General features: G+C 44.6%; 3 protein-coding genes across 3 annotated transcripts; all 3 read left to right on the top strand.

The window, feature by feature from the left end:
* The first annotated feature begins 2,644 nt into the window (after positions 1–2,644).
* On the top strand, positions 2,645–6,263 carry LOC115175961 (elongation factor 1-alpha, oocyte form). The gene is made up of 8 exons (XM_029735647.1): positions 2,645–2,791; positions 3,574–3,734; positions 4,229–4,408; positions 4,510–4,806; positions 4,908–5,058; positions 5,164–5,420; positions 5,518–5,752; positions 5,850–6,263. Exons 2-8 carry the CDS (start codon positions 3,591–3,593, stop codon positions 5,969–5,971), a joined length of 1,386 nt encoding a protein of 461 aa, XP_029591507.1. The 5' UTR covers positions 2,645–2,791; positions 3,574–3,590; the 3' UTR covers positions 5,972–6,263.
* A 138-nt stretch (positions 6,264–6,401) lies between these two features.
* LOC115175960 (elongation factor 1-alpha) lies at positions 6,402–10,446 on the top strand. Its single transcript, XM_029735646.1, has 8 exons — positions 6,402–6,592; positions 7,164–7,313; positions 7,926–8,105; positions 8,216–8,512; positions 8,674–8,824; positions 8,925–9,181; positions 9,406–9,640; positions 9,978–10,446. The coding sequence occupies exons 2-8, from the start codon at positions 7,170–7,172 to the stop codon at positions 10,100–10,102; spliced, it is 1,389 nt and encodes a 462-aa protein (XP_029591506.1). The 5' UTR covers positions 6,402–6,592; positions 7,164–7,169; the 3' UTR covers positions 10,103–10,446.
* A 349-nt stretch (positions 10,447–10,795) lies between these two features.
* On the top strand, positions 10,796–18,937 carry LOC115175959 (cyclic GMP-AMP synthase). Its single transcript, XM_029735644.1, has 7 exons — positions 10,796–11,157; positions 11,560–11,867; positions 12,402–12,634; positions 16,031–16,259; positions 17,204–17,488; positions 17,629–17,728; positions 17,860–18,937. Exons 2-7 carry the CDS (start codon positions 11,567–11,569, stop codon positions 18,395–18,397), a joined length of 1,686 nt encoding a protein of 561 aa, XP_029591504.1. The 5' UTR covers positions 10,796–11,157; positions 11,560–11,566; the 3' UTR covers positions 18,398–18,937.
* Positions 18,938–20,385: the final 1,448 nt, after the last annotated feature.

Here is a 20,385-nt window from a genome sequence, read left to right as displayed (position 1 = left end):
TTCAAGTCCACACATAAGACACACCTCTTCACACAGGCTTACCTGGATTCTCTGTTGTCTTAGCTTTTCTCCTATGTCTAATTCACTTCCTTGGTTAGTCTGCCATCATGTTAGTGTCCTCCATGGTTAGTCTATCCTTATGTTTAGTGGACTTTCACATACTTACTTATTTTAATGTGTGATTTTATAGCTTTTAATCCTGATGATTTTCTTGTGTATGTAAAGTGACTTTGGGTGTCGTGAAAAGCAATTTAAATAAAATGTATTATTATTATTCACCCACTATCTGTGGTACGGTTTGCGAGTACCCTTCACCCTCGCACTCAGTCTCTCCCCCTCTCTCTCTTTCTCTCTCTCACCTGCTCTCTCTCTCTCCCCCACTCACTGCGCTGTGAGCTGATTGAAAGCAGCAGCTGCTTTCTTAGTGGCTGTTACCTGAACTGAGGGAGGAAGAGATAGTTGGGGAGAGCCGTCAACGCGCCAAGGGATGACAGCTGTCCTATGTCGGGAATTCAACAGTGATGGGGACAGCAAGGAGACTGCAAGGCCCTGAGTCTGACCTCTCCACAGCACCCAAAACACAGAATGGACTTCCACAACATCCTTTGGAACAGGCTCTATAGATTAGAATATATTGATCTTCCTGTCTGGGTTGGCGCCCCCCCCCCCCCCCCCCCCCCCCCTGGGTTGTGCCGTGGCGGAGATCTTTGTGGGCTATACTCGGCCTTGTCTTAGGACTGTAAGTTGGTGGTTGGAGACATCCCTCTAGTGGTGTGGGGGCTGTGCTTTGGCAAAGTGGGTGGGGTTATATCCTGCCTGTTTGGCCCTGTCCGGGGGTATCATCGGATGGGGCCACAGTGTCTTCTGATCCCTCCTGTCTCAGCCTCCAGTATTTATGCTGCAGTAGTTTATGTGTCGGGGGGCTAGGGTCAGTCTGTTACATCTGGAGTATTTCTCTTGTCTTATCCGGTGTCCTGTGTGAATTTAAATATGCTCTCTCTAATTCTCTCTTTCTTTCTTTCTCTCGGAGGACCTGAGCCCTAGGACCATGCCTCAGGACTACCTGGCATGATGACTCCTTGCTGTCCCCAGTCCACCTGGCCATGCTGCTGCTCCAGTTTCAACTGTTCTGCCTGCGGCTATGGAACCCTGACCTGTTCACCGGACGTGCTTGTTGCACCCTCGACAACTACTATGATTATTATTATTTGACCATGCTGGTCATTTATGAACATTTTAACATCTTGACCATGTTCTGTTATAATATCCACCCGGCACAGCCAGAAGAGGACTGGCCACCCCTCATAGCCTGGTTCCTCTCTAGGTTTCTTCCTAGGTTTTTGGCCTTTCTAGGGAGTTTTTCCTAGGGAGTTTTTCCTAGCCACCGTGCTTCTTTCACATGCATTGCTTGCTGTTTGGGGTTTTAGGCTGGGTTTCTGTACAGCACTTTGAGATATCAGCTGATGTACGAAGGGCTATATAAATAAATTTGATTTGATTTGATTTATTGGGAAATAGCAATATGCACATCACCACATCTTTGTGATGCTGGAGATGAGATACATCAATGTTTACATTGTTGTCGACTGTTCTTTTGAAAAAGGTTGACTGAAATGTTGTAAAAAAAAAACACGCAGAGTCATTTTTATCACTATTTGTCATAAAACACAGTCACTGACTAGGGTATGGGGAAAAGGAAATGTAGACTGTAGAATGAAATGTAGAATGTAGAACTGCAATCACAGTTACATCACCCAACTTTGCTGCAGTGTTATTGAATGTAACATTGCTTTTGGACTGGGTGGGCAACACATAGGCCTACAGCAAGGAGAGGTTTAGAAAGCACTCAGCATTACAATGTGAATGGAGAATCTATCAGGACTCCCTCACACTTATTGATCACTGTAGTCACTCACCTTGGCCTGGTCTGAACCTCTTTTTGAATCTGAATGTGTGTGAAGGTGCCCTCCAGGTCATTGAAACAAGGAGTCTGGGTCTCCCTTCTGAGTACACTGTTTGAGTGCAAATCTCTGAATTTGAATACTCTTGTTATACTGATTGGGTCACCTAGAATCAATACCGGGCCATTTCCTACACGCCTGCTCCTAAGGCAATAATCCAAGACAGTTTATAGTCCATTGAGAAAACTGTATAATCTAAATCTCTGAATTTGAATACTCTTGTAGGTCTACAGTAAACTGACTAAATAAAAAATATGATATGACAATTGTAAATGCTATGTACTCATGTTGAAACCAAATTGATGAAATAATATCATTTCATTTCCAGAAAGCAGGTTTTAATAATCTCACTCAGGGTTATGAGACAATGGGGATTGGTTTGTTGAGATATCTAACCACACTCAACATACAGTGGGGTAATCTACTGTCAGATTTTTGTTAAACTCTTGTCAATTGAGTTATTGAATGAGTCTCTGGTCATTTTTTTCTTGTGCCAATAAAGAGTGTACTTGACCACATGTGGTTATTTAATCAATTTATCAATTACCTAGCTATATTGTTTTTAGACCTTTTGGTTGAATCAGAAAGGATTTCGTTCAAAATTGGAAAATGTTTCAAACATCATGACGTATCACGACGGACGGGCATAGTTTTTCGCTGAATTGTGTGTGATTTGAGGGTTCGAGTAGGGAGGGGGAAGGGAAGCGGGGACGCAACCCAGTCTAGCCACCTCCCAGTGTATAAAAACTCAAACTCAACCAGCTTTCTTTCTCTTTTTGTTACCTGGGTAGGGGCATCAGCAGTGGTCGAGTGAGCGCACAGTAACACCGGTAAGCGCGTTTATCCTATTTAGCCTCTAGTGGTTTCAAAAACAGGCCTAACATGTTAGCACGTTTGTTTTTGTAACTTGTTAGACACATTGCGAAAACGTAAGCTATTTCCGATAGTATTTAATGGTGTGGACAATGTTTCAATTAAAGTGAATTGGATGGTGTAGGGATTATTTAACGTTCATTTAAGTTACCTTATAAAATGGCGATGTGGTTTTTAGTGAACTTCCAAGTTATATTTTGCCGGGAGAACGTTTTTCAACTTGGGGAGGGGGAACTGGGGGGGGGGGGGGGGGGACAAAGGATACTAAAGCGGTGGCCTGTGAGGATGAGTAGGTAGCTAAATGGAATGTATTCCATGATCTGAACAACTGTACGAAAACCCAGGCGACTGTTGTCTAGTAGGGATAAATTCCTTCTGGATATTTGGAGTTCTTTCTGTAACTCTATACGATGTGGCCTGGAAGTAACACGTGTCGCTTTTGGCCCATGGCCGACTGAGGCCCAACAGTACGTGATCGTAGCTCGCTCACCCTTAGTCGGATGAGTTTAACGACTGAGTAGTTAGCTGTCAGTTTACTTTTTTTTTTTTTCTCTCAATATAATTTTAATGGGATGTGGACTTTAAATTTTATTTTTTTCATGGCCCATCGACAAAAATGATCGAATGCATAGTCTGAGTGACCCGGCGTTTTAATGCTGCACCCTTGTTCCCCAAGCAAATTGTTACATTAACGTCAATGTTGCCTAGTTAAGTGGTATCTCTGCTCATTTTATTTCAGAAACGAATTAAGCAACCATGGGAAAGGAAAAGATCCACATTAACATCGTGGTCATTGGCCATGTCGACTCCGGCAAGTCAACCACCACAGGTCATCTGATCTACAAGTGCGGAGGCATTGACAAAAGAACCATTGAAAAGTTCGAGAAGGAAGCAGCTGAGGTAAGCGGGTTTTTTTCTGTTTGTTGGGGCTTTCTGTTCTGGTTACGTTAGTTTGGATCAAAGATGGCGGCGACAGCATTTTTTTTATAAACTGGTGTGGGTGTGGGTAACGGGTGCGCGCAGGGTGCTTGCGCAGGCCTAGCGTCCGGGTAATGACGATGCACTTTGTGTAATGGCGGCTGAGTACTTTATAGCGGTCTTGGCTAGGAGGGATACAGTTTACATATTTACATCTCAAATATATTTGTAACTTAAACCTTGACATACTTATTAACCTGCTACAGACAAAAGCTATCCCGTATAATGCGTTCTCTACACTAAAGTTGTTGCATACATCAATCTGTTAAATTCTGTTAATGAGTTGGGCCTTGTTTCCCAAATCCAATTAAGGCATAACCCTAAATGAGCTACTTGCTCACTATATATTTTTGCTGTGTAGCATAGTTCACTGGTAAAATGAATTATTGAACAATGTGCCTTTCCTCTAATTTTAGATGGGCAAGGGCTCTTTCAAGTATGCCTGGGTGCTGGACAAGCTGAAGGCTGAGAGGGAGCGTGGTATCACCATCGACATTTCCCTGTGGAAGTTCGAGACCGGCAGGTACTACGTCACAATCATTGATGCCCCTGGACACAGAGATTTCATCAAGAACATGATCACTGGTACCTCTCAGGTAATTGGGCCCCCAGTACAATCAGAATATACTGTAAACCTGACAAATTAAGGTGATAAATGAACAAGTGTGTTGGGCTGACATGACTTGTCCCCCTCCAGGCTGATTGCGCTGTGCTGATTGTTGCTGGTGGTGTGGGTGAGTTTGAGGCTGGTATCTCCAAGAACGGCCAGACCCGTGAGCACGCTCTCCTCGCCTACACTCTGGGAGTGAAGCAGCTCATTGTTGGAGTCAACAAGATGGACTCTACTGAACCCCCCTACAGCCAGAAGCGGTTTGAGGAGATCCAGAAGGAGGTCACCACCTACATCAAGAAGATTGGCTACAACCCTGCCACTGTTGCCTTTGTGCCCATCTCTGGATGGCATGGGGACAACATGCTGGAAGCCAGTGCCAATGTGAGTAGCCTATCCTCAGTGCATTCTACTACATTGAAAGTCTCACCCTGTCACTTGCATATGTCATGCCTTGTACATAAACAGAAATTCTCCTATTCTAGATGGGCTGGTTCAAGGGATGGAAGGTCGAACGTAAGGATGGTAACGCCAACGGTGTGACTCTGCTGGAGGCCCTGGACTCAATCCTGCCCCCCTCCCGCCCCACAGATAAGCCCCTTCGTCTGCCCCTCCAGGATGTCTACAAAATCGGCGGTAAGAACCAGTCCTACACTTCGTGTTTGTATACGGACTGTATACTTGCAAAGGCTTGCTTCTGCTCTTGATCGTTAATCTATTCTCCCCTGGTTTCCCCATCAGGTATTGGAACAGTACCCGTGGGCCGTGTGGAGACTGGCACCCTGAAGGCCGGTATGATCGTCACCTTCGCCCCCGCTAATGTCACCACTGAGGTGAAGTCTGTGGAGATGCACCACGAGACCCTAGAATCGGCTATGCCCGGTGACAATGTCGGCTTCAACGTCAAGAACGTGTCCGTCAAGGATATCCGTCGTGGCAACGTGGCTGGAGACAGCAAAAACGACCCCCCAATGGAGGCCGGCACCTTCACCGCTCAGGTAGGCATGCTGTTTAAAATTGTTGGGTGGGTGAGCTGTCTTCCCTTGACAATTTAATTGTTTTCATGCTCTAATCGACCATGTCTTGTTTTTACAGGTCATCATCCTGAACCACCCTGGCCAGATCTCCCAGGGCTATGCCCCCGTGCTGGATTGCCACACTGCTCACATCGCCTGCAAGTTCAGCGAGCTCAAGGAGAAGATCGACCGTCGTTCCGGCAAGAAACTTGAGGATGCCCCCAAGTTCCTGAAGTCTGGAGACGCTGCCATCGTTGACATGATCCCCGGCAAGCCCATGTGTGTGGAGAGCTTCCAGGAATACCCTCCTCTTGGTAAGTAATCCACAAGCCCTCTTACCAAAGACGTTCCATTTTTAAGTATCTTCTATGCTTGGAGAAGGCCTCGTTCCTAATTTTCTCTTTCCCTCAGGTCGTTTCGCTGTGCGTGACATGAGGCAGACTGTTGCTGTTGGTGTCATCAAGGCCGTCGACAAGAAGGCTGCCTCCAGCGGCAAGGTCACCAAATCCGCCGTTAAGGCTGGTAAAAAGTGAATTCTCCTCCCACAGGACGTCCCTCGGGTGGTGCGGTCTGCAGCCCTACATCCTGCGGAGTCTCAAAACCTGAGCTCTATACTTAAGGACTGGTTAATGCTGATTAAAACCCATCGTAAAAGTTTTCGCAGGAAAAGAACCCAACGCAGATACACTTTGTCATATGACTGACAGTGCCTCTGTCAGTTTCATTTGAGTTAATGGTTTAGAACTGCACCTGTTTGATGCCACAATTAAATTGGAAGAAAGCTGCTGGTAACTAATAAAGGTCTTTAAATGTCTTGACCAAAAAGCTTGCTCTGTCGTTTTCCTTGTTCTTGTTGTAGAGTGGGAGCTGTGCCATAGGATAGAACAAGTGCAGCACTGTATCTAACTTGGTCTTTGCAGCTGTTTTGACACAAGCTATCCCTGACTGCTGCACGGCTGTGCCCAGTGATGGTTTTTGCCAGCCAATCACCTAGGTGGGGTTACACTGGCATAACCAATGGCACTTTATTTCTCGTGACACCAGGGCTGTAGCGCCCGCCTCCCACTACACCGGTATAAAAAGAGATGTGGGCTCATATTCTGTCCTTTTTCTCCGGTCTAAAGCAGGAATACCCGTTATCTGTATTGTTTCAGGTTAGTGAAGAAAATGCTCATTTCAGGATGTAATTGTTACGTAGCTAAACTAAATACCTCAATACTGCTACACTAAAATTGCGGCATGGTTATGAAAGTGTTGTGGCAGCCTCTTTTTTTTGGGAGGGGGCGCATGATTTTTAGGACCGGTTTGATTTAAGATGACTTAACTGTTTTATAAAAATTGGTCAGTCTCATTGCAGACCACTAAGTTTAGTGGGTAATTGAAATTCGTTCATGGAAATGAAGTTTAACTGCATTGCTGTAATATTGCCTAGCTAGAATTTTAGTCGGCTGTGCACGACTGCCTTCACGGCCATACAGCGGGTGTCGTTGATTTGCCTCAACATGGCCGGCTTGCTAGTCTTATGACTGAACATGGAGGGCGGTGGGAGGGGAATGATTTGTGGATAGCACATGGTGCATGAGTCAGTGGCGCCTGTCGGCAATCTGTCGAATTCATCAATTGATTACACCATTAATTTCTACTCCTGCAGCCATGTCGGCCATGTGTGTATTTTGTGTAAATAAAATTGTACATCGGTAGTTATGTCAGTTTCCTTTTCATCAGTAAATCATGGGAAAGGAAAAGATCCACATTAACATCGTGGTCATTGGCCATGTCGACTCCGGCAAGTCAACCACCACAGGTCATCTGATCTACAAATGCGGAGGCATTGACAAGAGAACCATTGAGAAGTTCGAGAAGGAGGCTGCTGAGGTATGTTTGGGAGCCCTGACATTTTCCAGGGATTCTGAGTTAGCTAATGTTGCTATGAATTGCGACGTTCCATAACGGGTGTGGCTAGAACAGAAAATCCTTCAACTGATTGCCTTGACACGAGCGCCATCTACTGTACCAAATGTGTTAAGGCCATTGTGCACTAAAGGCAAATGGAATATATTGATGTTATTTAACTGATTAAAATCTTAAATCTATTTTTTTGTCAGTGCATTATGAAGAGTATTGGGGAACACACACATGAATGTTAGCAAATGGGATTGAGTGATCAGTTTGACTTTAGTCAAGACAAATATGGATTTTGTTAATGGGACTGATTTATTGCTCAGCTAGCAGAAGTTTATCTGATAAGGCAGTCATTTTTGGAGTAATTTTGTTGATGGGATGGATTGTCAACTTGCAATTCACGAGTAATACTGTTAATGGATGAAATTCTTATTGTGATTGCATTTCATTAACTGACAAACTAGTACAAAATTCTATACTTTTGTAGTAGGTGTAATTGGATCGATTTGATCAACAAAAAAACATTACAGAACTGTGTAGACATCTTAAGTGCAATAAAAGCAAACTTTTTTTCTGGTTGTGTAGATGGGCAAGGGCTCTTTCAAGTATGCCTGGGTGCTGGACAAGCTGAAGGCTGAGAGGGAGCGTGGTATCACCATCGACATTTCCCTGTGGAAGTTCGAGACTGCCAAGTACTACGTCACCATCATTGATGCCCCTGGACACAGAGACTTTATCAAGAACATGATCACTGGTACCTCTCAGGTAAAGACGAGCTTTAATGTCCAATCTGTTTCCTAACTGAAAGGATATATCAGTAGTGGCATTTTACCACAAGGTTTGGAGTGTCAATATCTATGACTTCATCTTCTCAGGCTGATTGCGCTGTGCTGATTGTTGCTGGTGGTGTGGGTGAGTTTGAGGCTGGTATCTCCAAGAACGGCCAGACCCGTGAGCACGCTCTCCTCGCCTACACTCTGGGAGTGAAGCAGCTCATTGTTGGAGTCAACAAGATGGACTCTACTGAACCCCCCTACAGCCAGAAGCGGTTTGAGGAGATCCAGAAGGAGGTCAGCACCTACATCAAGAAGATTGGCTACAACCCTGCCACCGTCGCCTTTGTGCCCATCTCTGGATGGCATGGGGACAACATGCTGGAGGCTAGCCCCAACGTGAGTAGCCCATCCACACACGGTACACTAAACCACAGCAATGTAGGTCTAGGTGGTTATATGCATAAATGATCAGGGCTGGAACTTTATAGAAGGATAAACTCTGACAGGTAAGCAAGTCTGTGTAATTTTGATCTTGTTTCTTCTGTTGCCCATTGCAGATGGGCTGGTTCAAGGGATGGAAAGTCGAGCGTAAGGAGGGTGGGGCTAGCGGTGTGACCCTTCTGGAGGCTCTGGACTCTATCCTGGCCCCCTCCCGCCCCACTGACAAGCCCCTCCGTCTGCCCCTTCAGGACGTCTACAAAATCGGCGGTAAGAACCAGTCATAGATCAATATGTTTGAATGTACTGGTTATTTTCTTTAGACATGAATGGGTATGTGTCTTGTGGTTAAATACTTGTTTCCCATCAGGTATTGGAACAGTACCAGTGGGCCGTGTGGAGACAGGCACCCTGAAGGCCGGTATGATCGTCACCTTCGCCCCCGCTAATGTCACCACTGAGGTGAAGTCTGTGGAGATGCACCACGAGACCCTGGAAGCGGCTCTCCCCGGTGACAATGTCGGCTTCAACGTCAAGAACGTATCTGTCAAGGATATCCGTCGTGGCAACGTGGCTGGAGACAGCAAGAATGACCCTCCAATGGAGGCCGGCAACTTCACCGCTCAGGTGAGAGATGGAACTGATTTTGAATGTAGTTTTTGGAAAGATTATACAAAATACTAATATTCTAAGTCTACTTTACTACATGTCTCGTTTCTGGCCATAAACTTTCATAAAAACATATTTTTTTAAGTGCACTTTCTGAATTCAGTTTTGCCACGTCCCAACCCCCTTTCACTGTAGTTCTAGAGTCCAGCCCATCCTTACCCAAACTTTACCCCAATCTTCAGGTCATCATCCTGAACCACCCTGGCCAGATCTCCCAGGGCTATGCCCCCGTGCTGGATTGCCACACCGCTCACATCGCCTGCAAGTTCAGCGAGCTCAAGGAGAAGATCGACCGTCGTTCCGGCAAGAAGCTTGAGGACAACCCCAAAGCCCTGAAGTCTGGAGACGCCGCCATCATTGTCATGGTGCCAGGAAAGCCCATGTGTGTGGAGAGCTTTGCCGCCTACCCTCCCCTTGGTGAGTCACACACAAATGCCTAATGATGACGATTGTGGGTTTTATTTATACAGTGCTATTGAAAACCGGAATGTTACGTGTTGGTTCCCATCACTGTATAGGACCCATCTGAGTAATGCAGCCTTTTGGTGTTGAAAGAATTCTCCACACATTTACTGTTGCATTGCTTGTAAGATGGTGAAGAGATCTTACTAGTCTCAACCTTACAATGTCACTTACAAAAACAGTGAAGTAGGAACTTCAATGACTTCTGGAATATGCTGACACCTCCATTTAGCAAAACTACACAGAAAATCATTCAGCCCCGTCCAGTAACCATTTCTCTTCGCTGTTGCAGGTCGTTTTGCCGTGCGTGACATGAGACAGACCGTTGCCGTTGGTGTCATCAAGGCCGTCGACAAGAAGGCTGCCAGCACTGGCAAGGTGACCAAGTCTGCCATTAAGGCCACAAAAGCCAAATGAATTCCTGCTCCAGACATCCAGCAACAACAAGGCGTGTCACCGGCATCCCATCCTGCAGTGTCTCAGAACCTGAGCTCTCTACTCAAGGACTGGCTAATGCTAATAAAAACCCATCGCAAAAGTTTTCGCAGGAAAGGAAAGCAAATGTTCGAAGAATAATGCTTTAGGGAAAATTATGATAAAACCAAAAATAAAAAAACATGAACATTAACTGCCAAAACGCTGCTGTTTCTTGTTTCTCATAAGCCAAACGCTGAATCAGTTACTGTTGGATACATACTGGTATCTATCATGAAATTATATGTTGTGTTAGAATATGAAAATAAAGTCTGATTTCTGTTGCTGTGAAACATCGAGCTAGTTGTCAGATTTTGGATTGATTTGCTGAAAACGTTCCATTGGTTTACAATATTGACTACAAACAGAAAATAATACCTATCCATTTCTTTGGGGAATATTCAATAGATATGATTCACTGCCTCGGTTTTTCTCCTTTGAGTTACTTCAGAAATGTTAAGTGATGTTGCTAAACATGTCAATACTGTAGATGCATACTTTCAGAAAAGTGTTTGCCCTGTATGAAATTGTACACCAGTAAATATCGGCTACTGTTAAGTTATGGGGTTGTGACTGAAAGATAAACTAATTGCCAGTGGGTTTTTTTTCTCTTAATATTAAAGCTTTCGCACAAAATGGCAAGCTTTCACGAACCTAGTAGAGCATAACATTTTTATGACGGTACCTATACAATCCTCTGGTGAAACCCTCTTTCTTACAGTTTCACGTTCAGTATCAACCCGTCACCTGGAATGCATTTGTGCGACCCGTAATCCACTGCTAAAAAGACAGGCGGGGCAAAGCTCTTTTATCTTTGTTTCATATTTGACATCATACTTGGGGAAAAGAAAGCGAAAATGGGAATAGTGGCAGGAAACGGGGATGTGCTGTCACAGAGAGAAGGAACACAGTAAGTGAGCTGACACGGAGAAGAGCAATAGCGACGTCTGTCTGTCACCCTACCAAGCTGATATTTGTGACAAAGACGACAACAGCAGGTAAATCTTCACAACCCGTGTAACATTTCACAATGGTTGAATGATTCTTTAACAATCAGTCTGGGATGAATAAAATGTCTTGAGTAACATGTAGCCTGGGCTGGGGTCATTGTGGTTCGGGTAAGGTCTTGGAAACAACAATTATGTTCATTCCTCATGGCAGGACCTCAGCATTACTTTCATTGTACTAAAATTACATATAATTTTGTAATTTATTCTGATCTCTGTGGTGCTATGTTTATAAGCACCCACTAAAGGTTGAGTGAGGTAGTTTTTATTATTGTGCAGTCCTATCCCATATACATTCAACCTAGAAGGAAGAGGATATTCAAATTATATTTATGTCATACTTGCAGATATAGTTTCTCTGAATTGATTTGTGTTTGTGTGCGTTGATCAAAGTAGAAAGATGAACAGAAGCACACCTCAGAGGGGATTATCCTCCAGGAGACAGAGCTCAGTTCCATCCACACCCTCTGGAGAGCACCAGACAACTCCATCACGGGCCCTCAGAAGGACCCCATCCACCCCTATTGACCTCCAACCTAGCCTGGGCAGAGAGGCAGAGGAGGGTGGGTTTCTGGATGGAGCTGGAGGTAGCCCTATAGAGGACTCTCAGACTGGGGCATTGCTGGGTCAGAATGATGGAAATGCCAGTATCCCAGCCACACTCACCTCACACCTCCCTAGGCAGAGACCACACCTGGCAGGTAATAGCATGGTAGACCTGCTCGCTTCAATGCTATTGTTGATTGTCCTCATCTGATGTGTGTATCAGTGTATGTCAAAGATGCAAAGACAATCAGTAACATGTTATATTCATAAATCTAGCCAGAATTGATATTCTGAGTTGAGTGAGTTTTTGCCTCTGAGACAGAAATATGTTTTGTAGATGAAGTTCATGTGTGTGTAACCAATGTGAAATGGCTAGTTAGTTAGCGGTGGTGCGCGCTAATAGCATTTCAATCAGTGACGTCACTCGTTCTGAGACTTGAAGTAGGGTTTCCCCTTGTGTTGCAAGGGCTGCGGCTTTTGTGGCGCAATGGGTAACGATGCTTCGTGGGTGTCAGTTGTTGATGTGTGCAAGGGTCCCTGGTTCGAGCCCAGGTTGGGGCGAAGAGAGGGACGGAACCTACACTGTTACATGTGCATAATCCTGTAAAACAGGGTGAAAATTACACCATTCATGCTTCAATACTATGCTCATCTGAGACAGTCCAGCCAATACATTAATCTGCCCACAGCCGAGAAACCCAACCCAGGGGACGAGCTGGTCCCTATCTCCCCAGAGCTGGCCCGCTGGATCAGGCTTCGGGCCCAGGACCTCAAGCTCCGCCAGAGTGACCGCCAGTGGGCCGTGGACCTGGTCAACCATCTCCGGGAAAGCCTGCTGATCTTCCTCAAGAGCAGTGACGAGCAGCCCTACTTCCAGTCAGCCTCTGTGCTGAGCAGTGGTTCATACTACGAGATGGTCAAGGTAACTCACACAATGAGACAGGATATGTCTCTGGCTGTCGGCTCATTTAAAACACAAGAGAACAAATGATCCACATTTCCACTTAAGGTGTGTTTTAAAAAACATGGATTAACCTTGAGTGACTGATTAGGCAGTATCGATGTGCCAATACTGCAATATGGCTGCCTGTCCTGCATTACCGGTAAATCTCTTACCCCCTCACCAATGCCACACCTTAACACTGATAGGAATGTTTACTGTCCGTCAACAAATTCTTTCCACAAACATATACAGCAACATAAAAAATCCTCACCCCCAAACATATACAGTTGAAGTAAGAAGTTTACATACACCTTAGCCAAATACATTTAAACTCAGTTTTTCAAAATTCCTGACATTTAATCCTAGTAAAAATTCCAGTGTTAGGTCAATTAGGATCACCACTTTATTTTAAGAATGTGAAATGTCAGAGTAATAGTAGAGAGAATGATTTATTTCAGCTTTTATTTCTTTCATCACATTCCCAGTGGGTATTTGGTAGCATTGCCTTTAAATTGTTTAACTTGGGTCAAACGTTTTGGGTAGCCTTCCACAAGCTTCCCACAATAAGTTGGGTGAATTTTGGCCCATTCCTCCTGGCAGAGCTGGTGTAACGGAGTCAGGTTTGTAGGCCTCCTTGCTCAGACATGCTTTTTCAGTTCTGCCCACAAATTGTCTATAGGATTGAGGTCAGGGCTTTGTGATGGCCACTCCAATACCTTGAGCCATTTTGCCACAACTTTGGAAGTATGCTTGGGGTCATTGTCCATTTGGAAGACCCATTTTAGACCAAGCTTTAACTTCCTGACTGATGTCTTGAGATGTTGCTTCAATATATCCACATCATTTTCCTACCTCATGATGCCATCTATTTTGTGAAGTGCACCAGTCCCTCCTGCAGCAAAGCATCCCCACAACATGATGCTGCCTGCCACCCCTGTGCTTCACGGTTGGGATGGTGTTATTCGGCTTGCAAGCCTCCCCCTTTTTCCTCCAAACATAATGATGGTCATTATGGCCAAACAGTTCTATTTTTGTTTCATCAGACCAGAGGACATTTCTCCAAAAAGCACGATCTTTGTCTCCATATGCAGTTGCAAACCGTAGTCTGGCTTTTTTATGTCAGTTTTGGAGCAGTGGCTTCTTCCTTGCTGAGCGGCCTTTCTGGTTATGTCGATATAGGACTCGTTTTACTGTGGCTATAAACTCAGCAAAATAAGAAACGTCCCTTTTTTAGGACCCTGTTTTTCAAAGATAATTCGTAAAAATCCAAGTAACTTCACAGATCTTCATTGTAAAGGGATTAAACACTGTTTCCCATCCTTGTTCAATGAACCATAAACAATTAATGAACATGCACCTGTGGAACAGCTTACAGACGGTAGGCAATTAAGGTCACAGTTATGAAAACTTAGGACACTAAAGACGCCTTTCTGCTGACTCTGAAAAACACGAAAAGAAAGATGCCCAGGGTCCCTGCTCATCTGCGTGAACGTGCCTTAGACATGCTGCAGGGAGGCATGAGGACTGCAGATGTGGCCAGGGAAATAAATTGCAATGTCCGTACTGTGAGAAGCCTAAGACAGAGCTACAGGTAAACAGGATGGACAGCTGATCGTCCTCGCAATGGCAGACCACGGGTAACAACACCTGCACAAGATCGGTACATCCGAACATCACACCTGCGGGACAGGTACAGGATGGCAACAACAACTGCCCGAGTTACACCAAGAACGCACAATCCCTCCATCAGGGCTCAGACTGTCCGCAATAGGCTGAGAGAGGCTGGACTGAGGGCTTGTAGGCCTGTTGTAAGGCAGGTCCTCACCAGACATCACTGGCAACAACGTTGCCTATGGGCACAAACCCACCGTCGATGGACCAGACAGGACTGGAGGGTCCGTCATGGTCTGGGGCAGTGTGTCACAGCATCATCGGACTGAGCCTGTTGTCATTGCAGACAATCTCAACGCTGTGCGTTACAGGGTAGATATCCTCCTGCCTCATGTGGTACCCTTCCTGCAGGCTCATCCTGAGATGACCCTCCAGCATGACAATGCCACCAGCCATACTGCTCGTTCTGTGCGTGATTTCCTGCAAGACAGGAATGTCAGTGTTCTGCCATGGCCAGCGAAGAGCCCGTATCTCAATCCCATTGAGCACGTCTGGGACCTGTTGGATCGGAGGGTGAGAGCTAGGGCCATTCCCCCTAGAAATGTCAGTACTTAGTACTGCAGTACTTAATGCAGCTGGTGGCCACACCAAATACTGACTGTTACTTTTGATTTTGACCCCCCTTTGTTCAGGGACACGTTATTCCATTTCTGTTAGTCACATGTCTGTGGAACTTATTCAGTTTATGTCTCAGTTGTTGAATCTTGTTATGCTCATACAAATATTTACACATGTTAAGTTTGCTGAAAATAAACGCAGTTGACAGTGAGAGGACGTTTCTTTTTTTTGCTGAGTTTAGATACTTTTGTACCTGTTTCCTCCAGCATATTCACAAGGTCCTTTGCTGTTGTTCTGGGATTGATTTGCACTTTTCGCACCAAAGTACGTTCATCTCTAGGAGACAGAACGCGTCTCCTTCCTGAGCGGTATGACGGCTGTGGTCCCATGGTGTTTATACCTGCGTACTATTGTTTGTACAGATGAACGTGGTACCTTCAGGCATTTGGAAATTGCTCCCAAGGATGAACCAGACTTGTGGAGGTCTACAATGTTTTTTCTGAGGTCTTGGCTGATTTCTTTTGATTTTCCCATGATCTCAAGGAAAGAGGCATTGAGTTTGAAGGTAGGCCTTGAAATACATCCACAGGTACACCTCCAATTGACTCAAATTATGTCAATTAGCCTATCAGAAGCTTCTAAAGCCAAGACATAATTTTCAGGAATTTTCCAAGCTGTTTAAAGGCACAGTCATCTTAGTGTATGTAAACTTCTGAGCCTCTGGAATTGTGATACAGTGAATTATAAGTGAAATAATCTGTCTGTAAACAATTTTTGGAAAAATGACTTGTGTCATGCACAAAGTAGATGTCCTAACCGACTTGCCAAAACTATAGTTTGTTAACAAGAAATTTGTGGAGTGGTTGAAAAACGAGTTTTAATGACTCCAATCTAAGTGTATGTAAACTTCTGACTTCAACTGTAGTATCACATACTGTACATACTAGGGAAATATGACATGCAAACATGGAGGTCCTTGTTCTTCTTGTGTTGAATGTCAAGTGTTGCTGTTTTTAAGTTCATCTGGGTCAGTCAAACCTGCCCTTTGCATTCAGTGAGTATACTTTACTTTTATTATAATCCTGTGAATGAAACTAAATTGTATATAAATAGTAAATAGTACTTATTGCCATTGTGTGCCAACAGATACTCAACCCAAATGAGTTTGACATGATGCTGAAGCTCCAGTCTCCTTCCCGCCTCAAAATGACTGAGCTGGACCAATACCATGGCCTCTTCTACGAAGTCGCCCTATCCCGACCGACCCGTTCCCACATACGGTCTTTCCTTTTGGACGATGGGCTCACCATCTCAGCCAGCAAGATCATAAGTGAAATGCACCGTCTGGTCCGCAAGTTCATCAGCACCTACAGAGGTGTGGTAACTGGTCTATATTCACCTGAGAGTATATGAATGCAGTCATACAAATGCTCACATACCCATACTGTATATCTTGTACAACTGGTTTGTCTGTAGATGCTATGTTGTTGAGGGGTCAATATGATTATTTGAGCTTTTGAGGTCAGTGGTCGTAGTCCACATCTCCAACCACCTGGGGCATTGTTTTGTCTAAATATGACATGACCAAATCAAATCAAATCAAATTTATTTATATAGCCCTTCGTACATCAGCTGAAATCTCAAAGTGCTGTACAGAAACCCAGCCTAAAACCCCAAACAGCAAGCAATGCATGTGAAAGAAGCACGGTGGCTGGGAAAAACTCCCTAGGAAAAACTCCTGAGAAAGGCCAAAAACCTAGGAAGAAACCTAGAGAGGAACCAGGCTATGAGGGGTGGCCAGTCCTCTTCTGGCTGTGCCGGGTGGATATTATAACAGAACATGGTCAAGATGTTAAAATGTTCGTAAATGACCAGCATGGTCAAATAATAATAATCATAGTAATTGTCGAGGGTGCAACAAGCACGTCCGGTGAACAGGTCAGGGTTCCGTAGCCGCAGGCAGAACAGTTGAAACTGGAGCAGCAGCATGGCCAGGTGGACTGGGGACAGCAAGGAGTCATCATGCCAGGTAGTCCTAGGGCTCAGGTCCTCCGAGAGAAAGAAAGAAAGAAAGAAAGAGAGAATTAGAGAGAGCATATTTACATTCACACAGGACACCGGATAAGACAAGAGAATACTCCAGATGTAACAGACTGACCCTAGCCCCCCGACACATAAACTACTGCAGCATAAATACTGGAGGCTGAGACAGGAGGGATCAGAAGACACTGTGGCCCCATCCGATGATACCCCCGGACAGGGCCAAACAGGCAGGATATAACGTTGCCTGTATGCTTTTGTGTGTTCTTTGATCACCAGTGCCTGGAAATAGCTGGCATTGGGTTGTGAATAGGAAGCGTCCAAACTCACCAGCGGTGACCCTTTCCCTGTTGGAAGTGGATAATGGGAAACAGGAACTACTTTCTGTGGATGTGGTGCCCGCCCTGGAAGTGCCCTCCTCACAGGGCTGGCCTCTGGCTGCCCGCGCCGGCCCAGATGTGGATAACTGGCTGGGGAAGAAGACCCGGCGCTCTCTCACCCACCAAACTTGCTTCTTTGTGCCCAAGAAACCACCGGGACGAAACCTTAGTGAGGCAGCTAAAGGTGTGCGGAACATTGTTGTTTTGTGTCAGAGCCATTGGTGCATGACTCTGTATAGTTTTTGTGACTGATACATGATTGATACACTGAATGTGAATGATATTTTCCCTTTGATTGAAATGTTGCTGCTTTGTCTCATGCAGAGAGTTGGAGGATTTCCTTTTCTCACATAGAAAAGGAACTGATCAAGACTCATGGGAACAAGAGGACCTGCTGTGAGAGCTCTGCCACCAAGTGTTGCCGGTCAGAATTCACTCGACTACACCGTTTACTATCACCTGTGACTCATTTAGCCCTAATACCGAACAAATAACTTTATGTGAAGTGATCGATATTATGAACAATGCCTCTCTTTCTCTCCTCCTCTCCTTTAGTAAGCAGTGCTTCAAGCTCCTTAAGTGCCTGATCGAGGGACTGAAGCAACGCTACCCTCAGGAGCTGGATGCTCTGTGCTCCTACCACGGGAAGACAGCCTTCCTACACACCCTCTCCATCAGGGCCCAGGACTCCCTCTGGACGCCCCGTCAGCTGCCTGCCTGCTTCATGTACCTCCTAAGGGCCCTGGAGGGCCACGCAAGCAGTGGTCTGCTCCCCCACTTCTTTGTCCCCACCTCCAACCTCTTCGCCCCACCAACCTTCCCGCGCAAAGCTTTGGTGTTTCTGATTGAGGCTCTGGAGGAGCAGAGGAGACAGGGGCTTCCCCTTTTAATGCCCCCGGCTCCTGCCCCACCACTGGCAGTACACTCCCACAGTGACTCCCAGCCCCAGCTTTCCCCTGTTGTACAGCAGACTCCTGTTATCCAGTATCCTGTCATCCTGCCACCCCAAGTTGTTGAGATGAAATCCTTTGCGCAAATATTCAAAATTGTGGCTTTTGTTGTGGCTCTTGTCTATGTTTTTTACCTCCTGTAGAGGTGTCTGTCCTGCCCATCGGTGGTAGGAAGGTGGCAGAGACAGTCTATCTACAGCAGATGGTGGTAAAACGACATGCAGCTGTAGAAAATGGTACGCCATTTTGAAACAGTATAACGTAGGATAGGATTCCAGATTTGTATTTCTCTCTAAATCATGTCTTTGCTCTAGACAAACACAATGAAACATTTAGCCCAAAAGTTTAAAAAATTGGATTTGTATATACAGTGCATTCGGGAAGTATTCAGACCCCTTCCCTTTTTCCACATTTTGTTATGTTGCAGCCTTATTCTAAACTGTTCCTGAATAGTCTGAATACTTTCCGAATGCACTGACAATTATGCAAATTACCAAGAATATAGTAGCTACGCAATGTATTGTTAACTACTTCTGTTCACTACTCCAATGTACATTTACATTTTAGTCATTTAACAGACGCTCTTATCCAGAGCGACTTACAGTAGTGCATACATTTTCATACGTTCTTCATACTTGTACTTCATGACAAACATTTAAATAAACATTATTATGTATCACTTGTCCTGCATGTATGATCTTATATTTTCTAATATGGTGTGTGTAAATTAAATCCTTGTTCCTTGCAGTCCTATAAGAGAGTTGCTGGTCTGTCGGTGTTGAAATCTGTTTTACGGTAGGCCCTTCCAAAATCTGTAAAAAATATTATATAAATAATGTATGGCGGGAAAGGTGATGGCAATTTCTGAAATCAAAAATAATGTAATGGCATAACTAAGATGGATGACTAACTGATGAACAGAGTACCACAGTATGTCATAATACACAAACAACCTAGTGGTTAAACAAGGAAATGGTTCCAATAATTTCCCCACCATTTATTTTCAGTGGCATGCATTCATGGATGCCAAGGGCAGCCAGGCAATTATTTTACCAAGAAATATATATTTTTTAAATCTTTCATCTCTGTGTTTCATTACTTTCCTCCATTTCGCAAGAGGCTGAATGTATTTTACCAGAGAAAACATCAGAGCGAGCGAAACAGTGCCCTTCTGTATCTGTAGGCCACCTATCTGATACTGTCTAGTTAAAAAGAGTATGACATTGAATGCAAGGGACACCAGAGAACATTTGGCTTCCATTTATATATTTTTTTATAACATAATAGCCAATCAGCATTGAGCTAAACTGAGTGAGCTCAACTGTATATGGTCCTGGCTCACCAAAACAAAGTGTCAAGGGTAACCAGTTTGGATTTGGCTTTACACCAATCACAAGCCAAACATCATTTACAGAAAAAACTTGTTGCATCTCCTTGTGTCGTTGTCCTCCGGTGGCTAGCTAGCTTGCTAAAATTGTCCCTTTCCTAAGTTAGCCATGGATGGAGATAGGGATATGGACTTGTGGTTTTACTTAATTATCCGTACTGGCCAATGATTATAACTGCGATTCTGATCTAACCATAAATTCATACATTGTGCCCCTGGCCTGAGAGGATGGAAGTTCAATATGTAGCTAGATGTAATTTGTAAGTCGCTCTGGATAAGAGCGTCTGCTAAATGACTTAAATGTAAATGTAAAATGTAGTAGGCTAATGTTAAGAAACTAGCCTGTCGCGTTGTTGCCCATGAAAGGAAGCTAGGCTAGCGAGGAAGCATTTTAACCAGGTAGCCTAGGACAACAAAAACTAAAGTGTGATCTGCAGTGGCGATTTTAGCATGTAAATCTTGGTGGGGCAAAAATAAATAAACGCCTGCCAGCAAAGCAACTACACAACACTAAACAATACATGAATTGCACTATAACGGCGACAAACAGTGCCCACAAACTGTTTAAATAAAGCTATCCCAACAGCAGAGCTTGCTTTTCAGCACCATGGAGTGAAATCTTACCACTATTACATCTGGCTATCAGTGGAGCCTTGTCTGGCAGCGAAACAGTTCATTCAGCCTCATTTACTGCCTTTAAAAAAAACATAACTGATATGGCTGACTTGCTTAAAAATGTGGTTT

This window comes from Salmo trutta, chromosome 36 (assembly GCF_901001165.1).
Source record: "Salmo trutta chromosome 36, fSalTru1.1, whole genome shotgun sequence".
NCBI classification, from domain to species: domain Eukaryota; kingdom Metazoa; phylum Chordata; class Actinopteri; order Salmoniformes; family Salmonidae; genus Salmo; species Salmo trutta.
The sequence above is the reverse complement of the archived record's forward strand: the minus strand, read 5'-3'. Positions and strand labels throughout refer to the sequence as shown.

Coding starts and splice junctions, on each gene's coding strand:
- LOC115175959 (XM_029735644.1), top strand. CDS start 11,567: ATGAACAGAAGCACACCTCAGAGGGGATTATCCTCCAGGAGACAGAGC. Junction 17,489..17,628: donor CCTTAGTGAGGCAGCTAAAG/GTGTGCGGAACA, acceptor TGTCTCATGCAG/AGAGTTGGAGGATTTCCTTT. Junction 17,729..17,859: donor TCTGCCACCAAGTGTTGCCG/GTCAGAATTCAC, acceptor CCTCTCCTTTAG/TAAGCAGTGCTTCAAGCTCC.
- LOC115175960 (XM_029735646.1), top strand. CDS start 7,170: ATGGGAAAGGAAAAGATCCACATTAACATCGTGGTCATTGGCCATGTC. Junction 8,825..8,924: donor GGACGTCTACAAAATCGGCG/GTAAGAACCAGT, acceptor GTTTCCCATCAG/GTATTGGAACAGTACCAGTG. Junction 9,182..9,405: donor CCGGCAACTTCACCGCTCAG/GTGAGAGATGGA, acceptor CCCAATCTTCAG/GTCATCATCCTGAACCACCC.
- LOC115175961 (XM_029735647.1), top strand. CDS start 3,591: ATGGGAAAGGAAAAGATCCACATTAACATCGTGGTCATTGGCCATGTC. Junction 3,735..4,228: donor TCGAGAAGGAAGCAGCTGAG/GTAAGCGGGTTT, acceptor CTCTAATTTTAG/ATGGGCAAGGGCTCTTTCAA. Junction 5,059..5,163: donor GGATGTCTACAAAATCGGCG/GTAAGAACCAGT, acceptor TTTCCCCATCAG/GTATTGGAACAGTACCCGTG.